Source organism: Dendropsophus ebraccatus, chromosome 3 (genome assembly GCF_027789765.1).
Source record: "Dendropsophus ebraccatus isolate aDenEbr1 chromosome 3, aDenEbr1.pat, whole genome shotgun sequence".
In the NCBI taxonomy this organism is placed as follows: Eukaryota; Metazoa; Chordata; class Amphibia; order Anura; family Hylidae; genus Dendropsophus; species Dendropsophus ebraccatus.
This window is the reverse complement of record NC_091456.1, coordinates 61,226,423-61,251,153: the sequence shown is the minus strand read 5'-3', so window position 1 is coordinate 61,251,153 and position 24,731 is coordinate 61,226,423. Positions and strand designations below refer to the sequence as shown.

The following is a 24,731-nucleotide window of genomic DNA, read 5'->3' as shown; positions in this document are numbered from 1 at the left end:
ATTCCATTGACTTCGATGCATTGCATTGAAGTCAAATACATTGTGGCAATAATGGACGTCTTTTTAAATAGAAACGGTGGTAGCCTTTTCTCTTTTTTTTTTTTTTTTTTTGTACAACAACAATAGGGGGTTACACATGACTCCCCTCACCACACTTGTGCTGTATCTCTGCTACATTGCTAGTTTCCAAAAACTTCTTGTTTTCATATCAGTTTTTGATGTTACCACATGGTTCTACTTGGCATCTCAATGGGAACTGGAAAAAAAGTTCCTGGAAAAAAAAGAGCATCCAAAAAGGCTGCACTTCGCCGGGGCCCTTCTGCAACTTTTTTGGGTCTCAACTAATGCTGGCAGTTTGCAGATAATTAAGGGCCACTTTATTACTTGCCACTGCTTAAAGTGGCAAGTTCCGGTTCCTGCACATATCTTTATTCAGTGCTAGTCATGGGTGCTGCTGCTGTGTGTAGAAGAAGCCTGAAGGCTCCCAAGAGCTTACAGTATATAAGGTAATAGAGCTGATAAAAGAGGAGTGAGATCCCTGCATACAGGAGTAAATAGGGCAGTGCTCATAAGAGATTGCAATCACTGAGAAAAGTGTGTGACATTCTTTGAGAAGTGTGTAAGCCTCAGCTAGACTTGTATCTCATTCTTATGAAGTAAGAAAACACTGCAGGAATATGCTCATATAGAATATGATGTCCTTACTCACAGAAGTGTATTTTCAGGTAGAAATGACAGAAGGGAAAATCTGTGTTTGCTGTGAAGAACCTCATACTTCCAAGTGCTTGGAGAAAGAAAATGTATTGAAGCTTGTCATGATTCACTCCTGTAATGCAGTCCATCTTTTACTTAAGGTAATATTGCAGATATTGCAGGATCATTGCTGCACATCCCTAAAAGATGTTGTAAACCTAGGACTCAGGGGTTAATTAACATCCTAGTTTGCAGTTCTACAATATATACCATCATACCTGGGGGCATCTATCCTCATTGTGCATACACCATCATACCTGGGGGCATCTATCCTCATTGTGCATATACCATCATACCTGGGGGCATCTATCCTCATTGTGCATATACTATCATACCTGGGGGCATCTATCCTCATTGTGCATATACTATCATACCTGTGGGCATCTATCCTCATTGTGCATATACTATCATACCTGGGGGCATCTATCCTCATTGTGCATATACTATCATACCTGGGGGCATCTATCCTCATTGTGCATATACTATCATACCTGGGGGCATCTATCCTCATTGTGCATATACTATCATACCTGGCGGCATCTATCCTCATTGTGCATATACTATCATACCTGGCGGCATCTATCCTCATTGTGCATATACTATCATACCTGGGGGCATCTATCCTCATTGTGCATATACTATCATACCTGGGGGCATCTATCCTCATTGTGCATACACCATCATACCTGGGGGCATCTATCCTCATTGTGCATATACTATCATACCTGGGGGCATCTTTCCTCATTGTGCATATACTATCATACCTGGGGGAAACTATCCTCACTGTACATATACCATCATACCGGGGGGTATCTATCCTCACTATGCATATACAATCATACCTGGGGGATCTTTTCTCACTGTATATATACCATCATACCTGGGAGCATCAATTATCCTTTCTGGTCAAAAGAGTCACACAGCCTTACACTAAGCAGTACAAGTGAGGTCATGACAGATGTATGCAACACAATGCAGGAACAAGCATTCGGGCAGGATGGATATATCTATCACGAGTTGTTAAGATGTAAAGAAATTACATGCCTGAACAATAATTCCAGAAAATAAAGGGACATACAGATTAATTTGATTTTTAAAACACTTTAAAAACCTTGTTTATTTACTAAGGGTAAAAGCATATAATGTGGTTGCATTATGGTCATGTGCAGTAAGTACTTCTAAACTGCTGGTGTTTAATTTTTAATTATTTTTTTTATACTGGCCAGTAGAGATGAGTGAATCAGATTTGTTTTACTTCGTACGAAGTGAAACTGATGTGCGCTCATATGCATTTAAGTGTCCGACTTCTGCCTGGGGACCACAAATGTGATTCACTCATCTCTACTGGCCAGCTTTAGTAATTTTACCCTTATTGCTAAATAGCTAAAATTGGCAGGTATTAAAAAAAAAAAAAACACACACACTTTGTGGCCACAGCATTTCAGACATACTTTCTGCACATGGCCAACCACAAACGCAACCACCTCATGTTTTTACCCTAAGGATGTGTACTAAGGCTTGTACAGATCCAGTGCTATACTTCATAGAATAGCATTAAAGTGTACCTGTTGCTATTATTTTTAAAATCTAAATGATCAAAATCTAAATTTAAAGCAAAACTATACTTAATTGTATCCAGGTCCAGTTTCCTGAAGTCAGTTTTAGAGCTGGTTAAAAAAAAAGAGACCAAACGCAGGAAGTCCCGGTCATCTGCACATTCACAGAGAAGGCATTCATTTCATTGATGGCCGTTCCCGAGTACACATTGAGACACTCTGTACTGTGCAGTCGTGTGTTGGATAGCACTCTGCATCCACTTTTTGCCCACTTTTAATTGTAAACTACACAGTGCAGAGTGTCACGGCTCAATGTGTCTGTCAATCAAATAACTTCTCTGTGAGCGTGCAGATGACTGGGGCTTCCTGCATTTGGTCTTTTTACCCAATACAAGACTAAAAAGATACCTTTAAGAGACCCGGCCTGGATACAAGTAAGTATAACTTTTGTTTTAAAGCTTGATTACTTTAAAAAAGTGAATGTAAATTGAAATCATGTTTTATTTCACATCTACTGTTGATTTAGATTTTGAACGTTATAATGACAGGTACACTTTAAATCAAGAAAGACAGCTGCACAATAGAAACCAAACAATAGCTTGCAGCAATATAACCTTTATTAGACTTTGAAGTGTGCCTTGTCAGCACAGACTATTGGTAAGGTAGGATGCCTAGTAAGTTCCTGGAACATTAGAGCACATATCAGCTTCTTTGTCTTATATAGTAGGAAGGTCAATCTGTCCCTGACAAGGCTAATATATAGTACACTAAAATACCAGCTTAGATCCAAGCCAGAAGTCTTGAATCATTGACATCCCAATTACAGGATCTTAGCCGGAATAAAGAAAACTTTTGTAGATGGTGTGGTGGAAATTAAATATAGAATAAAAGCCAGCTTTTTATATAGAATTATTTGTAAGCACCATTTTTAGCGGGAAAGGGTAGCCGGCATTGTGTCATAGTTATTATGCAAGTTTACTGTTTTTGGTTGTACCTTCGCTTTGCCTGCCAGTTTTGTTTTCTGGCAGATGTTAAAGGGATTATCTGGCAAAAATCTTTTTCTTTTAAATCATCTGGGTTCAGAAATTTATAGATTTGTAATTACGTCTATCTAAAAATCTCCAGTCTTCCAGTACTTATCAGCTGCTATATGTCCTGCAGGAAGTGGTATATTCTTCCCAGTGTGACACAGTGCTCTCTGCTGACACGTCTCTCCATGTCAGGAACTGTCCAGAGCAGTAGCAAATACCCATAGAAAAACTCTCCTGCTCAGGACAGTTCCTGTCACTGACTGAGATGTCACCATAGAGCAATGTGTCAGATGGAAAAGAAAACTCAATTTCCTGCAGGACATACAGCAGCTGCTAAGTATGGTAAGACTTGAGATTTTTAAATAAAAGTAAATTACAAATCTATATAACTTTCGGACACAAGTTGATTTTAAAGCAAAAGATGTTTGCTAGCTTGAGTAAGCTTTCTAGGCTTTGCTTTTTTTTCTTTAAACAGCGTGCATTGTAGCTTACATTTCATGAACACCATTTTTATTCTTCTTGTAGAAAGTGTTCTTTGCCCTATGTGCCTTGAATGCTTTGACAACCACTGTTTGCCTGGTAGCAGCTGCCTTACGTTACCTGCAACTCTTGACCACTAGACGACCCTGCACAGTAAGTGAGTGGAAAGTTCACTAACATGTATACCTATGTTTGTGGTATTAATTAATAACTGACAAGTAAACATTGCTTATTTCTAATATATGGAAAGGTCTTATCTTTTTAAGGTGACTTCTTGTTATCCACCTTACCTTTTCATCTTTTTTGTATATAATGTGTATATTGCAAGATAATCAAAGTACAGTGTTATCTTGGTTTAAGAGTAACTTGGTTTAATAGCGTTTTGGTTTAAGAGCTCACAGTTTTTCAAAATTGTGACTTGGTTTAAGAGCATTGCTTTTGTTTAAGAGCTCCCTGTACTGGGTGGGAGAGCGAGTGGGGGAGGGGCATGGCCTGCTTAGCAGGGTCTACAGCCCTGTACTCTGACCCAGGAAGTCTCCCTCACCTTCCAAATCAGCAGATCCACTTCAGGCTGGGGCTTGCATCAGAGGACAGGACTGTGGAGGTAATCTCTCAATAGCTGTAACCCCTCTCTCCCCAGACAGAGAGTGCTGCATGTATGTGCCCACATCTGCCCTGCTCATTCCTTCATACTCCCTGCAGTCTCTGTCAGTCCTTGTGTTTTCCATCGTCTCCATTACTGTACAGTAACTTATAATATCAAATATTCTGCTGTTTATGAATGTTTGTTTCATTTGTTTTACATGTTATTCAGAATAATAAATCATTATATTTGGGGTGTGGAACCAATTGTTTCCATTTCTATGATTTCATATGGGAAAATTTGCTTTGTATTAAGAGTGGATTTGGATTACAAGCACAGTCCCGGAACGAATTATGCTCGTAATCCAAGGCACCACTGTATTAACGTGAACACAGTAGCAGGGAAAAGTATCTTGTTGGTCTATCTATCTGTATTAATAATATTGCTGGGAATTATAGCAGGAATCATACAGGTGGATGAACCTGTGTGTGTTCTTACTAGTTTGGGGTATTTTTTACTTGTATAAATGCTTAAAAAATATGACCCTCCAGGCTCCTCTTTTCTTTTTTTTTTTCTACTAAAGGCCTCTGTGACTGCCATCTTTACACTACTGATAAAGTCTGCCTGAGGCAGATAGTGCTGGTAGCACTGCATTGAGCTGTATAAGCAAGCAAATGATTGCTAAAAAAGATCCCTAGGAGGACTTAAAAATATACATCCTTCTCCCTTTTTGCTAATAAGTCTACATTCTGAATAAAATAATATAGATATTGAAATGTTCAAGTTATAAAAGTATAAAGTTATTGATCCTGCAAGGTGAACCACATACACAAAAAATATGGCAGAACTGCGTATAAAAAGTGGTCAAAAAAGTATCATATACCCAGAATGCTACTAATAAAAATGTCAAACTATGGTGCAAAGAACAAGGCTCTCACACAGCTCCGTAGATAGAAAAATAAATTTAAACGGGTGCTGTTAAATTGATTTAGGCCATGTGTCTGGATGTAATGTAATTCTGCAATCTGAATAATCTGCTCTAAGGGTCCTTTTACACACTCAGATATCTCACAGATTTTTGAAACCAAAGAAATGGATTTTAAAAGAGGAGAACTTCCTCCCCTACCCCATTGATTATTATGTGTTGTTTGTTTTCTTATGTTGGAAAATTAAAAAAAATAAAAGAGGAGAAATCCATACTTTTCTTTATGGCCTGTTTTCTGTTTATAATCTGTTCATTGCTTTGGCTTCAAAAATCTATCAAATCATCTGTCAGATATCTGTGTGTGTGAAAGGACCCCTAGGGATGTTAATTAAAGGGGTATTTCAGGAAAATTTAACTTTTCCCCTATTCACAGAATAGGGGAAAAGTAGGAGATTGCGGGGCGTCCAAACCCTTAACCCCCAGGCAAGTTAAAGTAAAATTTTCCCAGAATTGTTGCTTTTTTTTTTTATTAAAGAGACTATTTAAACCATTTAAGATACTTGTGACATACTTTAATGAAATAGAAGATATTAAAAAGATGGGTATCTTAATGTAAATGTTATCATTGGCTCATTTATGCATTTTTTTTTTAGATTTAATGATGACTTTTATTGTTATTAGGATGAGTCCCAAGTCTCTGTAGAGGAAGCTGAAGAACAAGATCGGGAGCCAGACTTTGATGACTTTGTTCCACCTGCCCCTCCTCCTTCATACTTTGCAACATTCTATTCTAGTACTCCCAGAATGACTCCGAGGTAATGTATATGTTAATGATCTCATAATCTGTTATTAATTAAGTTCTATCTGTCATATTTTTAAATTGAATACATTTCCTGCAGTCTGTCTGCTATCAAAATAATTTGGAAAGTGTTAGGCCCCCTTCACACGTCCGGAAAACCATCCGGATTTCAATCCGGACGGATTTCCAGACCCATAGACTTTCATTAGGCATGGACACTTTTCCGGATTTTTCCGGGAGCGCCTGAGCCCCGGACGCTTTCCTGATGCGCATCAGGAAAGCGTCCGGACCTCCGGATGGCCTGTGGCTTGGGAGAGCGCAATCACCCCGAAACTTACCGGACTAGTCCTCCTGCACATCGGACGCCGGGACTCCACAGCCGTCCTGGTGATGCCTGATGCCGCCGGCTGACAGGACTCCTCACCCGATTCCACCCCCCGACCCCCCCCCCCCCCCCCCGGGGCAGGCCTGGTGATGCCGCCCGACAGGTCTCCTCACCCGCACCCCAGCCGCCCTGCCCCCCCCCCGGGCCGGCCTGGTGATGCCGCCGACCAACGAGTCCAAAGGGATCCGCACCCCCTCATCCTATCCGCACCCCCCGGCCGGCCTGGTGATGCAGCCCTAAGAGCCCCCACCGCTGTACCCCCGCAACCGCAGCAGGTTCCCCCCGGCCCCCCGTTACTCACCGCCTGCTGCTGCCGCTTCGCTGCCACCACCAGACTGCCGGGCAACCCTTCTCTCTACTACCCAGGACGGGCACTGGACTGTCTCAGATGGCAAAACTACAACTCCCATCATGCCCTTCTGACAGTAGTTCTACAACCCGTGGCTATCCATGTTGCAGAACTACATCTCCAATCATTACCTGTCAGCAGGGCATGATGGGAGTTGTATTTGTACAACCTGGATTGTCGCAGATGGCAAAACTACAACTCCCATCAGGCCCTGCTGACAGGTCTTGATGGAAGTTGTAGTTCTACAACCCGTGGCCATCCAGGTTGCAAAACTACATCTCCAATCATTACCTGTCAGCAGGGCATGATGGGAGTTGTAGTTTTGCCATCTGTGACCATCCAGATTGCAGAAATACAACTCCCATTATGTCCTACTGACAGGTCATAAAGAGAGTTGTAGTTCTGCAACTGATTAGAGGATTACATATGGCATGAGGGGGACAGGGTGGCACGGCACATGAGGGAGACACAGTGGAACGGCACATGAGGGAGACACGGTGGCACGGCACATGAGGGGTACATGGTGGCATGGTACATGAGGGGGACACGGTGGCACGGCACATAAGGGGACAGGGTGGCACAGTACATGAGGGGGACACGGTGGCACGGTACATGAGGGGGACACAGTGCCCAGTACATGGGGGGGGACACGGTGGCACGGTGCATGAGGGGGAGATGGTGGCACAGTAAACTAGGGGCTGTGTGGGTACCTATGATGTATGTTGGCATACTAGACCATATTGAAATCACTTCTTTTTTTTTTTCTCATCAGGAAATCCTGAAGGTTTTTCCTGATGGTTTCCTGAAGGTAAAAACAAATTATTGTCAGGAAATCCTGATACTTTCCTGATGACATTTGAGGTCTCCTGATCAGGATTTCCTGACAGTAAAAACTGACACGGACGTGTGAATGGGGCCTTAGAAAAGGGTTATGTTCTATTTACATGGCAATTCTGAACGTAACTAAACAGGCAAGTTCGTGAATTTCCTACACTTTCCATTAACCCTTTGAGGACCAGGCCCAAAATGACCCAGTGGACCGCGCAAATTTTGATCTTTGCGCTTTCGTTTTTTCCTCCTCCCCTTCTAAGAGCTCTAACACTTTCAGTTTTCTATCTACAGGGCCATGTAATGGCTTATTTGTTACAGGAATAGTTGTACTTTGTAATGGCGTCTTTCATTTTACCATAACATGTATGATGGAATCCCAAATATATTATTTATGAAGATATAAATTGGTGAAATCGTAAATAAGAATGCAATATGGTAACGTTTGGGGGGTTCCTGTGTCTACGTAATGCACTATATGGTAAAAGCGACATGATACCATTATTCTATAGGTCAGCCCAAACACAACCATATGCAGGTTACACAGATTTTCTAATGTTATATATTTTTTTTTAATTAAATCCTTTTTTTTGGCAATTAATTATTAATAAAATAGGCCTATTGTGCTTATAACAGTTTTATTTTTTCACCTACGGGGCTGTATGGAGCGTAATTTTTTCCGCCATGATCTCTAGTTTTTATTAATGCCATATTTGTGAAGATCGGACGTTTTGATCACTTTTTATTTTTATATATAATGTAACATAAAATCGGTAATCCACTTTTTTCCCTCTTTTCGTCTATGCCGTTCACCGTTTGCAATGACGCTTGTTATATTTTAATAGATCGGACAATGTACTACGGTACATTATATGTTTATTTATTTATTTATTTTTTATATGTTTTATATAATGGGAAAGGAGGGAGATTGCAACTTTTATTGGGGGAGGGGTTTTGGGGTAGTGTGTTAGTGATTTTAACTTTTTTTTTTTATAAATCTTTTGTCCCTTTGGGGGACTTGTACATACATTAGTTTCATTTTCTACACTGATGATTGCTATGCCATAGGCATAGCATTGATCAGTGTTATGGGCGCTCTGCTTATTGAGCCTGCCTGTGCAGGCTCAGTGAACAGATCGCCGATCGGACCGCGCGGAGGCAGGTGAGAGACCTCCGGCGGTCCGTTTAATGATCGGGACCCCCGCAGTCACACTGCGGGGGTCCCGATCAGTAAGTGACAGGGGACTCCCCCTGTCACTTACACTTAAACGCCACGGCATTTAAGGAGTTAATGTCACGCTGCAGAGCGATAGCTGCAGCGTGTCATTAACGTTGAGGTGCCGGCTGCTAATTGCAGCCGGCCCCCACCTGCTAGGAGTGCGCTTCATAGCTCAGGACGTACCGGTACATCCAGTGTCGTCTGGGCACAGACTTCCAGGACGTACCGGTATGTCCTAGGTCGTCTAGGGGTTAAACATTGTCTCTAACCCAGCCATCAGGGACTGAAATATAGATGTAGCATGGCTTCATTTAGAATGAATCTAAAGTTTTTTTTTACTTTGGAACTTGTCCACCAGAATGGAGACACTCATATGTCTATACACATCTGTCTCATGTGGAGTTCTGCTATTTGTAGAGCATAAAATATTTACTTTGTAGTTGGGAGTGCCCTTTATATACAGTAATTAATTAATGTGTATTTGCCATTTCATAACTTACCATCAAACACTTTCATATCGTCATTTTGTCACGGCCCTTTAGTTGTGGCAATATGGCAGTTATGTGCCGTGCTTTCTTGTTGTCTTAGTGTTGTTAAAAAAGACTGATTAAAATACAGACTCGTTTGGCCCAAATAACATTATAAGAGGATTGCTGAAGTCCAATGTTGTTTGCTATTAAGAAAGGAGCAGATGTTTATGAAGATTGAACATGTAATTATTTTAATTGCTTCTTTTGGCAGTGAATACATCCACTTCTTACTTCTGGATCATTCAGTGTCAGAGATTATGTTAGTTCACGAAATTTGATTTAGTATGGTTATATATATATATATACTAGAAAATGTACCCTGCGCTGCCCGGGTATAAAGTGTTAGTGTGTTAATTAGATTTGTTCCAAGGTCGCCCAGGAGGCAAATCTATGCCCTTGTTTGTTTGGGTTTTTTTTTTTTTTTTATAGGGTAAATCGCCAGGAGCCCCATATACCCCTTTATACGCTATATACCCCGGCAGTTCTGCACTGTTTACGTAAATTGTAAAAACATTTAACATCCTAAATACCTAATAGCCAAACTGAGATGTCATGTGATCAGACTGTACTCAGAGCCTGGTTATTTACAACATTGGCAGTGCTATACACAGAGCCTGGTTATATACAACATTGGCAGTGTTACACACAGAGCCTGGTTATATACACCATTGGCAGTGTTATATACAGCCTGGTTATATGCAACATTGGCAGTGTTATTGCCAGGTGCATAGACAGCCGAATGAGGTCTAGCATTGTCCAGCATTAGAAGAAACCCAGGGCCCACCGCACCAGCATATGGTCTCCCAAGGGGTTTGAGGATCTCATCTCAATACCTAATGGCAGTCAGGGTACCTCTGGCGAGCACATGGAGGGCTTTGCGGCCCTCCAAAGATATGCCTCTCCACACCATTACTGACCCATTGCCAAACCGGTCATGCTGTTGCATGCACCAGAACGTTCTGCACCATTTCTCCAAACTCTGTCATGTCTGTCACATTTGCTTAGTGTGAAACATCTCTAATCCGTGAAGAGCACAGGGCGTCAATGTCAAATTGGCAAATGCCAATCGCACTGCGCAGTTTTGTCCTGTAAGCACACCTCCGACTTGTAGACGTCGGGCCTTCGTACCACCCTCATGGAGTCTGTTTCTGACATTTTGAGCAAACATATGGATATTAGTGGCTGCTAGTGGTCATTTTGCATGGCCCTGGCACTGCTCCTCCTGTTCCTCCTACCACAAAGGAGGAGGTGGCGGTCCTGCTGCTGGGTGGTTGACTTCCTACGGCCCCTTCCACAGATCCTGGTGTACTGGCCTGTCTCCTGGTATCTGCTCCATGCTCCTGACACTGTTCTGACAGACACAGCCAACCTTCTTGCCACATCTCACATTAATGCGCCATCCTGGATGAGCTGGCAACTTCTATATGTTGTAGATACTGCCTCATGCTACCCCAAGGGATGAGAGCAATGACAAAACGCAAAAGAGACCAAAACAGCAGCCAAAAAGAAATGAGAACAGAGAAATGGTCAGTGGTCACCACCTGCAGAATGACTCCTTTATAGGGGGTGTCTTGCTTACTGCCTATCTTTATTTATATATGGGAGGGGAGGCGTGGAGAAGGCAAAGATTTCTGTGCAGGTCCTGCAACAGGTGCTGGTCCCGCTGGCTTTACTAAGAGGCATGCACCCGTCACACGCCTTTCATACATTTGAATAAACATTGTATATGAGCTATTACATTGTAAAACCATAAAAGCCTAAGTAATATATAGTATATGTGTTAGTAAATATAAGGCGAGCATCAAAACAGTCCTTGATTTCCAACAGATATAGAATGTACATTGCCTCAGATGGTCAGAAGAATGCAGACATTCTGCAGAAGAATCAAGAAATTCTTAGTTTGATGGGATTTCCATATATATATAAACATATTCTAATAAGTTATGATTTTAAATTGAGAAGTTTTTATGCTTATCCTGTACAGTGGAGATTGTCTGATTTATGTAATAGTATTCCAGTATAATCCAGCACCAGTCAGATGGGAAATCAATCTTATGTCTTCTACAGGATGATTGGGAATGAAGTGATTCCTCTTCCACACATTTATGGATCCAGGTTCAAAGGGGTTGAAGTGTTTTGTCCTGTGGAACCTCCTCCGCCATATGAATCTGTGGTTAGCCAAAGCCATTCACTAGAGGTAACACCATAAGACATGTTCCATATATGTCTTATCACTTTATGTATCTCTTAGTAAGTCTCTGTCAGTTCTCCATAGAGTGGACACTTAGCCAGACATTCATTTTATGTGCATGAGAAGCCCTAGTCCATCATGTTATGAGCAAAATTAATTCCTGGGCTATGTGAAAGGGAAACTGACAACGCATGTATGCATATATCCAGTTTTACATTGCGGATCACATGATCAATGCATACCTACCTTCAGCGCTGCTCTGTGATCGAGCATGTTGCTAAAAAATCATTCTTTATCCTGGGCTGACAGTGTTACAGAGAGGGGTCTATGATACTGTCAGTGCCTACCATGCTTTTAGCTGCTACAGTACACTCAGCCAGGTGATGGGTCGCAGCATAATTAAAGATACAGCAGTGGCTGGAGAGAAGGGCAGGAACAGGTAGTATCACAGACCCCCCTCTGTGACACTGTTAGCCCAGGATAAACAATGTTTTTTAGTAACATGCCGGATCACAGAGCAGCACTGAAGGTAAGTATGCACTGCTTTTGCATATCCGTGCTATCAGTTTCCTTTTGATTATGCTGTTTTTCCTCAAGCTCATTTGTACCTGTTACAATTCTGTTGTAAGTAAAATTATTAGCAAAAATTCATTATGGAGCACGTTAGTTTTTATAAAAGTTTATACATTACTTTGTAAGGCTATGTTCACACATAGTCATGGCCAAAAGTTTTGAGAATGATACAAATATAAATTTTTACAAAGTCTACTGCTTCAGTTTTTAAAATGGCAATTTGTATATATTTCAGAATGTTATAAAGAATGATCAGCTTAACAGCAATTACTTGCAAAGTCAATATTTTCCTAGAAAATGAACTTTATCCCCCAAAACACATTTCAACATCATTGCAGCCCTGCCTTAACCCCTTAAGGACAGAGCCAATTTCGATTTTTGCGTTTTCGTTTTTCCCTCCTTGTGCTTATGAGGCCATAGCACTTGCATTTTTCCACCTAGAAACCCACATGAGCCCTTATTTTTTGCGTCACTAATTGTACTTTGCAATTACAGGCTGAATTTTTGCATAAAGTACACTGCGAAACCAGAAAAAAATTCAATGTGTGGTGAAATTGAAAAAAAAAAAGCATTTTGTTTATTTGGGGGAAATATGTTTTTACGCCATTCGCCCTGGGGTAAAACTGACTTGTTATATATGTTCCTCAAGTCGTTACGATTAAAACAATGCGCAATTTTGCACTTTGGGATTTTTTTGCGCTGACGCCGTTTACCGTGCGAGATCAGGAATGTGATTAATTAATAGTTTGGGCAATTACGCATGCGGCGATAGCAAACATGTTTGTTTATTTATTTATTTATTTACTTTTATTTATAACCTGGGAAAAGGGGGGTGATTCAGACTTTTATTAGGGGAGGGGGCTTACTATTAACAACACTTTTTTTTTTACTTTAACACTTATACTAGAAGCCCCCCTATGCTGCAGAGATCCATGAGATAGGCACTCGTTTACTTCCGGCTGCAGCAGCCGGAAGTAAACGAGTGCCGAGCCGGGGACGGTGCCATCTTGGAGCGGTCCCTGGCCGGCTTCAGAAACGGAGATCGCTCCTCCGGGATAACATCCCGGGGGAGCGATCTCCGCCACTAGACACCAGGGAACGGCTGAATCCGGTAATCGGATGCAGCTGTCATGTTTGACAGCTGCATCTGATTACTGTATTAGCGGGCACGGCGATCGGACCGTGCCCGCTAATACCTACGGTCCCGGGCTACAAGCGGCACCCGGGACCGCCGCGGTTCAGAGCGGGGGGTCGCTGTGCGGCCCCGCTCTGAACGTCCTTATCGGCATCAGGGCGTAAATTTACGCCCGATGTCGTTAAGGGGTTAAAAGGAACAGCTAACATCATTTCAGTGATTGCTCCATTAACACAGGTGTGGCTGTTGGTGAGGACAGGGCTGGAGATCAATCTGTCATGATTAAGAAAGAATGACACCACTGGACACTTTAAAAGGTGGCTGGTGCTTGCCATCATTGTTTCTTTTCTGTTAACCATTGTTATCTCTAAAGAAACACGTGCAGTCATCATTGCACTGCACAAAAATGGCCTAACTGGGAAGAGTATCGCAGCTAGAAAGATTGCACCTCAGTCAACAATCTATCGCATCATGAAGAACTTCAAGGAGAGAGGTTCCATTGTTGGCAAAAAGGCTCCAGGGCGCCCAAGAAAGACCAGCAAGCGCCAGGACGTCTCTTAAAAGTATTTCAGCTGAGAGATCGGGCTACCAGCAGTGCAGAGCTTGCTCAGGAATGGCAGCAGGCAGGTGTGAGTGCATCTGCACGCACTGTGAGTAGGAGACTCTTGGAGCAAGGCCTGGTCTCAAGGAGGGCGGCAAAGAAGACACTTCTCTCCAGAAAAAACATCAGGGACAGACTGATATTCTGCAAAAGGTACAGGGAGTGGACTGCTGAGGACTGGGGTAAAGTCATTTTCTCTGATGACTCCCCTTTCCGATTGTTTAGGACATCTAGAAAACAGCTTATTCGGAGAAGACGAGGTGAGCGCTACCACCAGTCTTGTCTCATGCCAACTGTAAAGCATCCTGAAACCATTCATGTGTGGGGTTGCTTGTCAGCCAAGGGAGTCAGCTCTCTCACAGTCTTGCCTAAAAACACAGCCATGAATAAAGAATGGCACCAGAATTTCCTCCAGGAGCAACTTCTCCCAACCGTCCAAGAGCAGTTTGGCGATCAACAATGCCTTCTCCAGCATGATAGAGCCCCTTGCCATAAAGCAAAGGTGATAACTTAATGGCTCAGGGAACAAAACATAGAGATTTTGGATCCATGGCCTAGAGACTCCCCAGATCTTAATCCCATTGAGAACTTGTGGTCAATCATCAAGAGACGGGTGGACAAACAAAAACCAACAAATTCTGACAAAATGCAAGCATTGATTGTGCAAGAATGGACTGCTATCAGTCAGGATTTGGTCCAGAAGTTGATTGAGAGCAGCCAGGGAGAATTGCAGAGGTCCTGAAGAATAAGGGTCAACACTGCAAATATTGACTTGCTGCATTAACTCATTCTAACTGTCAATATAAGCTTTTGTTACTCATAATATGATTGCAATTATATTTCTGTATGTGATAAAAACATCTGAAAAACACACATAAAGACCAGAGGGCAGCAGATCATGTGAAAATATAATATTTGTGTCATTCTCAAAACTTTTGGCCATGACTGTAGTATTTCTGTCAGTCTTTTGGTCAGTCTTTTTTTTAACCAAAATCAGGAGTGGAAGTGAAAGGGCAAAATTATAATGGAAAGATTTGCACAGTTTCTGTGTTTTTAACCTGCTCCTGGTTTTTGTTGAAAAAAGACTGTCCAAAGACTGTGCCTGTCATAGTTCAAGTGCTAGTGAATGTAAGGGGGAAAAAACACTATCTCATCTGATCTCTTCGTATTATTACCTTTTACTATTTACAGTATTGTTGTATTACATATTTTCTCAATATTATTTAAAGGAAACAAATATGGAGGTCACAAACTGTGCGACGAATGCTACAACAGCACTGTCCCGAGTACCTAGCACATCAGGTGGGTAGAAATACATATATGGAAATAATAATACATGTATTTATTACATGTATGGAAAAAATAGTGAAGGCTGAAAATAAAGCCAAGAGGCCCATACAATGTTTCCATTTTTAGTTCTTCTCTGTTTTTTTTATTCATAGGGTGCATATCGGCACATTCCTTAAAAACTTGTGGCCTTCGATGTGGAAATCATTGTGATTTTCACATCAAAAATTGCTCTGTTATACCTAAAAAAAACTTCCAGTTGATTTTAGTGTGTGACATGGGACCATGCAGAAAACGAACACTAAAAAACACTTAATGGATAAGTCTGGCTAATATTTAAAGGGGTACTCTGGTGGGAAACAAAATCCTTTTTTTTTTTTTTTTTTTTTTTAAATCAACTTATGTCAGAAAGTTATAAAGATTTGTAAATTACTTTTTCAAACTCTTAAAGGAGTAGTGCGGCATTTAACTTTTATTCACTAAATAACACACACTACAAAGTTATTCAACTTTGTAATGTCACTTCACAAGAAGAAAGATGAGGGCACTCACCAGATTCGTGATCTCTTCTTTATTTAAGCGTGCATTAAAAACTTACTGACATCCAGGGCCACATTGTAGATGCTAAGCACTAACGAAGCAGGGCGATTACAGCTGTTTCGCGTGCATGCGCGCTTCTACTGATGCCGCCTCTCTCACATGTCCGGGGTTAAAAAGACTTCACTCCGTGACGTGTGTGAGTGGGCGTTACAAAACCAACATTTAAAACCATATTAAGACTAAAATTTACTGCACATTAGGTGGTATTACCTGTGTCATAAAAGATTTTATTTGCTGTAAAACAAAAGGGGTAGTATATGCCTTAATATGTGAATGCGGTGTACATTACATAGGAAAAACTACTAGAAAACTAAACCGAAGAGTTTATGAACATGTTTATTCTTGCAATACAAACAAAGGAGCAACCAGAGTAAAAGGAACAGCAGGTATAGACGTAAATAGAATACTATTACAAAAAGAAAGCCGCCTTATACTAGCAACAAACGCAGAAGGCGAGATCGGACTCAATGACAAAGTAGAATTAAATATGTTTATTTAAGTCACCACTTGGAACTTTGCAGTAAATTTTAGTCTTAATATGGTTTTAAATGTTGGTTTTGTAACGCCCACTCACACACGTCACAGAGTGAAGTCTTTTTAGCCCCGGACATGTGAGAGAGGCGGCATCAGTAGAAGCGCGCATGCGCGCGAAACAGCTGTAATCACCCTGCTTCGTTAGTGCTTGGCGTCTACAATGTGGCCCTGGATGTCCGTAAGTTTTTAATGCACGCTTAAATAAAGAAGAGATCACGAATCTGGTGAGTGCCCTCATCTTTCTTCTTGTGAAGTGGAATTGCATGTTTTATATATTTTTCTGAGTGAGCACCAACCAGTGATCCCCGATAAAATTTATACTAAGTCCAGCAACTCCTAGCAACAAAAAAAGCTCCCAGGCCGTAACCAGCAGCAGTGCCGGTAACTGTGTACTCTTCTTGGAACTTTGTAATGTGTGTTATTTAAGTGAATGGCCCCCTTTCCCGTGTTCTTCCCACCCCGGAAGTGTTGGTGCATTATACTTACATGTTCGCTGTCTACCCCGGCCGCCATCTTGTGTCGACGACGTCATCTTTGGGAGGCCAGCTGAACCACCCCAGTATAATGCACCACACTTCCGAGGTGGGGGGAACACGGGGAAGGGGGCCATTCACTTAAATAACACACATTAGAAAGTTGTATAACTTTGTAATGTGTGTTATTTAGTGAATAAAAGTTTAATGCCGCACTACCCTTTTAAGTCTTTGTGTACTCATCATCTGCTGTATGTCCTGCAGGAAGAGGTGTATTCTTTCCAGTCTGACACAGTGCTCACTTTTCTTTTTTGCACGGCTGTGAAGATGTGATGTTCCTACAACAATTTAATATTTGAATTTCAAAATAGAATAAGGAATTCTACAGCTAGACCAGGTGTCAAAAATCCTGGAAATGATAAATTCCCCCCATTATGTCTTTAGTTAGATTGTGTTTTTCCATACCTGTGATTTAGATCACAATCAGACCACATCTTATTATTAATGAACTCAGATATAATGTCCGCATTCTTCACACAATATATTTGTTATATAGCTGGACAACTACTTTGCAGAATTTTGTTGATGTTTTTTAACTATGGGGATGGTTTGGTCGGTAATAGCTCAACAAGAAATTCAACCTAAGGGTTTTTTTATTATTATTTATAGAAGTTGCTGGCTGTTCAAATGCAGAGGTTATTTCTATACCTTCATCCGCAGTACAACAAAATACAGAAGGAGCTTCAGAAAATAGACCACAACGGAAGAGATCACACAGTGATCCAGTCATCCATGATCTTCCAAGAGGTAACACTGGAAGCAGGACACATTGATAACAATATCTGTATCCAGGATATAGCTGGTGGTTGCATAACTTCATCAAATTATAACAATCATTTTTTTTATTTTATAATTTTTATTTTTACTTATAAATCATATAAAATTACATTTTAGGGTTTAAATTGTATAAATCATATAAAATTTATTTTAGGGTTTAAATTGTTTATATTGTTTTTAGATTTAGTAATGGACAAAATGAAATAATATAGATCAAGAAAACTTGAGACTTAAGCCAAACATTTAGGCTTACAAAACTTGTTTAAAGAACAAAGTAACATATACATACAATTGGCATATCAAGAGAAACCTTCCCACTATATGTACAATGTATATCTTTCTCACAGGCATCTCTCATCTACCACTATACAAGTATAAACAATCATATTCACTGAACTTAACACCCACATAATAATATCCCATAGAAACAGTGTGTGAGAGCATGCAGGAGAAAAAAAGAGAGAAGGAAATAAAGGGGAAGGAGAAGAGAAAAAGAAAGGACATAAAGGGAGGGGAAGGCGGGGGGGAATCAAAATTATATTTTAAAATTGAGATTACGCATATCAGTCACATAGCAAATGCCATCTTGAGGTATCGGAGCATGTAGATGTCATTTCTTTGGAATGGCCCTGGATCAATATAATGTAAAATAATGGGATCACAGAGTGATGGTGTCAGGGCAGGACGGTATGGACAAGACAAGACAGTGGGCCCTAGGTCTCAACCCACCCACTGTCCCAACCCGCCCTACTTGCCCCAGTCGGCCCTATGCAGCCGCGGACAACCACGAAGGCGTTCCCTATGCTGTATATGTGGAACACAAAACAGGACAGACAGACAAACACAATATAGAATAGTGAGCAAGCCAAGTCAGAACCAAACGAGCAACGCAGTACAAATTCAGCAACCAAATCGGATAGTCAAAAATTAGGCGGAAGGTCAGAAAACAAGTCGAGCAATCAGAGGGAATTAGGAAGGGAATAAACACAGGGAAGCTGGGATCCAGGTATGAACCGAAATAGCCAGCAGAGAAGTGAGCAGCTAGCTGTTATTTATCCAGTATCAGAGGCTAGGTCCAGCAGCTGACTGGACCAGCCCTGATCCCAGCACCAAGTTCAGCTGAAACATTCTGCAGAGCTCTGGTTAACTCCTGCATTGCTAGATGAAAAGCAATCGGGTGTGTCACAACAAATCAGGCCCAGTTCACACCAGGCTACTGCACATTCCTGACAGATGGTTTTAGAATGGAGGCATGACAGTGTATATTCATGATATTTTTATTCATTTTAATGACATATTGTAACTAATAAGTATCGCCATTATGTGAAATACAATATACTTCTGTTTGCATCTAGGTGCAGTTCCAAGCTGTGAAGCTGCTACTCAAACAGAACTGGGGCCATCATTGACAACTGTCACCTTAAGACGTGCTTTAAGAGCAAAAGCTGTTCGATCAAGACCCAGGTCATTGGTTGATTACAGATCATACATGGACACAAAGCTCCTGGTGAGCAGGTTTTTAGAGGAACCATCTTGTCACATGTCAGCAGATGTCCGTGAACTGGTAGAAAGCATCAAAACTGTTTTAAAATCAGATGAAGAACACATGGATGAAGCTATTCTAAGTGCCAACTTCCTGGAACAGGTGAGTTAATTCTATATAAAGTTCTGTGTCATCTCACCAAAACAAATCATTACATGTCAGTAGTATAGAGTGTGTGTGTGTGTGTGTGTTTGTTTGTTTGTTTGTTTTGAGGAAAATAAGTATTTGATACACCGCCAAGTTTTCCCACCTGCAAAGGGTAGAGAAATCTGTAATTTTTATTGTAGGTACACTTCAACTGTGAGACACAGAATCTATAAAAGAATATCCAGAAAATTACATTTTTGATTTTTATTTATTTATGTAGCATTTTATTGCATGAAATAAGTGTTTGATACAATAGAAAAACAAAACTTCATTTTTGGGACACAAACCTTTCTTTGCAATTGTAGAGGACAGATGTTTCCTGTAGTTCTTGACCAAGTTTGCACACACTGAAGAAGGGATTTAGTCCCACTCCATACTCCATACAGATCTTCTCCAGATCGTTCAGGTTTTGTGGCTGTCCCTGAGCAACATTGAGTTTTAGCTCCCTCCAAAGATTTTCTATTGGCTTCTGGTCTTAAGACTGTTTAGCCCACTCCAAGACCTTGAAATTCTTCTTAGGGAGCCACTCCTTAGTTGCCCTTGTGAAACGTGGCCCTACCTATGATCCCTTCAATACAGTGCAGTCATCCTGTCCCCTTTGCAGAAAAGCACCCCGAAGTATGACGTTTCCACCCCATGCTTCATGGTTTGGACTGTGTTCTTGGGGTTGTACTCTTCCTTCTTCTTCCTCCAAAGAAGCTGAATGGCGTTGATATCAAAAAGTTCTATTTTGACCACATGACCTTCTTCCATGTCTCCTATGGATCTTCCAGATGGCCATTGGTGAACATCAAACAAACTTGTACATGAGCTGGCATGAGCATGGAGACCTTGCATGCCGTGCAGGATTTTAATCCATGACAGCGTAGTGTGTTACTAATGGTAATCTTTGAGACTGTGGTCCCAGCTCTCTCTTTAGCTCATTGACCAGGTCCTTCCATGTAGTTTTGGGCTGATTCCTGACATTTTACCAAATTATCCTTACCCCACGAGGCAAGATCTTGCATGAAGCCCCAGACTGAGAAAGATTGACAGTATCTTGTGTTTCTTCCATTTTCCAATAATAGCACCAACAGTTATTGCCTTCTCACCAAATGGCTTGCCTATTCTTCTGTAGCCCATCCAAGCTTTGTGCAGGTCGTCAATTTTGTCCTTGGTGTCCTTAGACAGCATTTAGGTCTTGGCCATGGTGGAGAGGTTGGCAAGTGATTTAAGTACTGTGTGAACAGGTTTTTTTTTTAATACAGGTAACAAGTTCAAACAGGTGCAGTCAATACAGGTAATGAGTGCAGAGTAGATGGGCTTATCTAAAAAAAAATAACAGGTCTGTGAGAACCAGATTTATTACGTACACCATGCTATGCTGCAGGTACGGACTACAAAAGTATAAGGTGTATGGGGACCTTTAGTCATATATATTAGTGTACTGTTGGTAACTGAAATGCCACTATAAGCCAGTCTTACTTGCAGTCACATGACATATATGTGGGGTGTCCTTTACTCTAAACACTTGTTATCTTCCTCTTCCTGCAACAGGGGATGTTACTCGTCCAATACCTCTTCTCTATTTATTGCCTCCTTCACTCTCCTCTCTTCCTCCCTGTCTCTGAAGGGTGGTGTTTTACATGCTGGGCAGCAAATTGTGTCAGTGTCAGTGAGTAGTAGGCCAGTGTTCATTAAAGGGGTACTCCGGGCTGGGGGGCTTTTTTGTCTATGGCCGGGGAGGAAGTGGATGAGGGCAATGACGTCCCCTTACCTCCCCGATTCCAGCGCCGTGCCCCAGATCGCCCTGCTCCGGTCCGTGCTGCCCGGCCGCTTCCTGGTCCCTGCAGGGGCTTGAGACGTGACGTTTAAAGTCCGCTCAGCCAGGCTGTAAGCACCTTAAGGAATATAAAGTAAATAATCATCACAACATTTTGGATCCAGAAACAATACTTTGTTAAAGTGTACCCGTCATCAGGGCCGCTGCCAGTTCAGTGGTCTATTCCACGCTCCTGGCGGAAGTTCGGGTCTCCATGGCTGCAAACACACATAAGACCGTAATGCGTGACTCACTTTCTGATCAAATAGGGGTTTCACGCATTACAGTCTTGTGTGTATTTGTAGCCATGGAGACCCAAAGTTCTGCCAGCAGAGTGGATCCGGCAGTGGCCCTCCTGACAGGTACACTTTAAATGGTAGTCAGTTTAGTATTAGTTATCTTAGCATCCTTTGTAACTGTACAAAAGGTGTCCGAACATGCAAATTTAGATATCTGATGCTTTTCAAATGTTTTATCTATGATCTTTTTTTATTCATATCCACAAATTTGAAGGTGATGGGGCCAAGCCAACAGACCATGCCACCAACCCAAAGACATCAAATCCGGAGGCAGCCAGGCGTTCTACACTTGGACAGCTGTGGGGACTTAAGCACTTTTTGCACTACACAGATCCAGAGAGACAATAGCGTGAGAAGGCAAAGGACTCCCAGAGAAAGGCCTCATAGCCTCATTGGAGTTGTTCGTGAAACTATACTGTGACAAATGACTAATGGATAAACAAGGGATATTCTTTTTCCTCCAAAAAACAGGACATGCAGCTGTTCTTCGACTTTGACGGCAATGCAGTCCTTATATGTACTGCTTGCCATATAGTTACTCTGAATGTTTTTAAAAATTTTATGGCTATAACCAAAGATCCATTAGCACATTAAGCGTTCTAAAGTGTTTTGGTGTTTTTAGAGCATGTACAAGTGTGGACTATTGAATTGCAAGATATCCTAAAATCTGTTCATATCATAATTATATACATTAAATATAACTTACAGAAGCCTCAGGGATATTAAGTGCCAAGATATGGTGATATACGTGGCATTGTAATAAAATTACTTAAGGTGTACTTTACATTTTCAAATCTTCTCTGTAATTGTTCTCCTATGTCTCACTGGTGTAGATGAAAATGTCTCATGCTGGAGAAAGCCCCCCCACCTGTGTAGATGAAAATGTCTCATGCTGGAGAAAGCCCCCCCACCTGTGTAGATGAAAATGTCTCATGCTAGTAAAAGCCCCCCACCTGTGTAGATGAAAATGTCTCATGCTGGAGAAAGCCCCCCACCTGTGTAGATGAAAATGTCTCATGCTGGAGAAAGCCCCCCACCTGTGTAGATGAAAATGTCTCATGCTGGAGAAAGCCCCCCACTTGTGTAGATGAAAATGTCTAGTGCAGGTGAAAGCCCCCCTCACGCTTTAAAGTGATACTCTCACCCCCCCCCACCCCCCCCCCCCATTACTCTATTTGTGGCTCTGTGCGGCGAGGGGGGCACCTAGGTGACACTGCCAACTGATGTAATGAAGTTATTTTAGAGCAGAAAGAAGACACAGACAAGCTTTATACAAGTTTTATGTATATATCGAATGTGCAGCATCTATGTAAGAAGGGTGACAAAGAGGAGAAAGCATTATATTAGTTCTGCAGCTACTACATTTTCACGATTGGTGAGGGTCTTAGAGGTCAGACCCATACTAATAACATGATAGTATATGCTAGGAATATGAAAGAACAGAACTATAGGGACATGCCATCATTTTAACATATGGGAATACCCCTTTCAGAGAGGAATATATAATTTTATAAAAACATTTAGTTTTGTGTATGATGATTTTCACACCTTAACCAGTTTAAGCCTTTACGTCAGTGGATTTTTTTTTCATCCCCACCTTCTAAGAGTGATAGAGATATATGAAGGTGTTTTTCAGGTGGTATATGTTGCATTTTTTTATCACCATGGCATTATTTTGAGGAGAAAAAACAGCATTTAATGCATTGTTACTTACACGTTAAAATTTTGCACCACTTACTATGTGGCATTGAAAAATGCATTGTATTTATTCTGCGTGACAGTATGATTACAGCGATACCAAGTTTTATATAAATCATTTGTTACTGTATTTGGTCATCTATACATTTTTTTCACTGATTGAGCTGTGTGAGGCTTGTTTTTTTTTTTGTAGCACAAGCTAGTTTTCATTGGTACCATTTTGTACATATGACTTCATATTCCTTTTAAATTTAATTTTGGGGAAGTTGCCTAAATAAAAATAGTGATTGTGGCACAGGTTAAAAATAAACTAGAAACAAAAACAGTAGTTTAAAGGGGTTATCCAGTGCTACAAAAACATGGCCACTTTCTTTCAGAGACAGCACCACTCTTGTCTCCAGGTCAAGTGCGGTTTGCAATTAAGCTCCATTCACTTTAATGGAAATAAGTTGTACAACCCCATGCAAAATGGAGACAAAAGTGGTCCTGTCTATGCAAGAAAGTGGCCATGTTTTTGTAGCACTGGATAACCCCTTTAATAGTAGGGGTCACTACGGCCAATGATACCAAATATTTGTAGATTTATTTTTTCCTAATATTAAAGCATTTTTATTAGTGAAATGTGCTTTATTGTGTTTTTTCCACTTACATATTTATACACTTAACCACATTTTACATTTATTTATTTGTTAGTTCCACAAGGACCAGTTCCATGAAGGCCTAGAAGGCTCACATGCATGGCAAACATAGAGGCTTTTCTAAGGCCAAAAGCAGTCATAGCAATTCATTGGCAGTTCCTGGCCCCATCCTATCCAAATGACATAACATTACATTAAGTTGTGTGTAGGTAATTAAGAGTACAGTGATCCCTCAACTTACAATGGTCTGAAGATACAATATTTTTAACATACAATGTTCCTTTCTGGACCATGGTAACTTGAGAACATACAATGCTCCAGACAGTCCAGATCTGCGGAACATGTAAAAAAAAAAAAAAAACTAGCTGATCGACCAATGAAAGTGGCCATTTTACTGGTAAAATCCCAGTATTAGTGAAGTGCATGCACTAATTGCCTGTCTGGTTTCTCGTCTCTACAGGGTTTCTCGTCTCTACAGTACAGTGAGATACTACATGTCCTGTACTGCTGTGTGTCTAGTATCTCCTCCCTACAGTACAGTGTGATAATACATGTCCTGTACTGCTGTGTGTCTAGTATCTCCTCTCTACAGTACAGTGTGATAATACATGTTCTGTACTGCTGTGTGTCTAGTATCTCCTCTCTACAGTACAGTGTGATACTACATGTCCTGTACTGCTGTGTGTCTAGTATCCTCTCTACATTACAGTGTGATACTACATGTCCTGTACTGCTGTGTGTGTCTAGCATCTCCTCTCTACAGCACAGTGTGATACTACATGTCCTGTACTGCTGTGTGTGTGTGTCTAGTATCTCCTCTCTACAGTACAGTGTGATACTACATGTCCTGTACTGCTGTGTGTGTCTAGTATCTCCTCTCTACAGTACAGTGTGATACTGCATGTCCTGTACTGCTGTGTCTAGTATCCTCTCTAC

General features: G+C 41.1%; 2 protein-coding genes across 4 annotated transcripts in view; both read left to right on the top strand.

Moving 5' to 3' along the window:
• Nucleotides 1-22,389, top strand: part of ENTREP1 (endosomal transmembrane epsin interactor 1) — a 51,878-nt gene extending 29,489 nt beyond the window's left edge. For both annotated transcript variants that reach the window (XM_069961871.1, XM_069961870.1), the window contains 8 exons: nt 726-854; nt 3,866-3,973; nt 6,010-6,143; nt 11,506-11,635; nt 15,168-15,240; nt 17,502-17,639; nt 19,025-19,314; nt 21,674-22,389. In XM_069961871.1, the coding sequence (XP_069817972.1) occupies nt 726-854; nt 3,866-3,973; nt 6,010-6,143; nt 11,506-11,635; nt 15,168-15,240; nt 17,502-17,639; nt 19,025-19,314; nt 21,674-21,880 (1,209 nt within the window). In that variant the 3' untranslated portion in view covers nt 21,881-22,389. The remainder of the gene's footprint in view (nt 1-725; nt 855-3,865; nt 3,974-6,009; nt 6,144-11,505; nt 11,636-15,167; nt 15,241-17,501; nt 17,640-19,024; nt 19,315-21,673) is intronic.
• The window catches only part of LOC138785683 (tight junction protein ZO-2-like), a 273,858-nt gene that overhangs the window by 167,836 nt on the left and 81,291 nt on the right, over nt 1-24,731 (top strand). The window contains exon 10 of one of the 2 annotated variants that reach the window (XR_011362146.1): nt 22,398-22,407. The exons of the other annotated variant lie outside the window; for it this stretch is intronic. The gene's annotated coding sequence lies outside the window, so the exon portion shown is untranslated. Of the gene's footprint in view, nt 1-22,397; nt 22,408-24,731 lie in introns of those variants that run through there. 2 annotated transcript variants of the gene reach the window in all.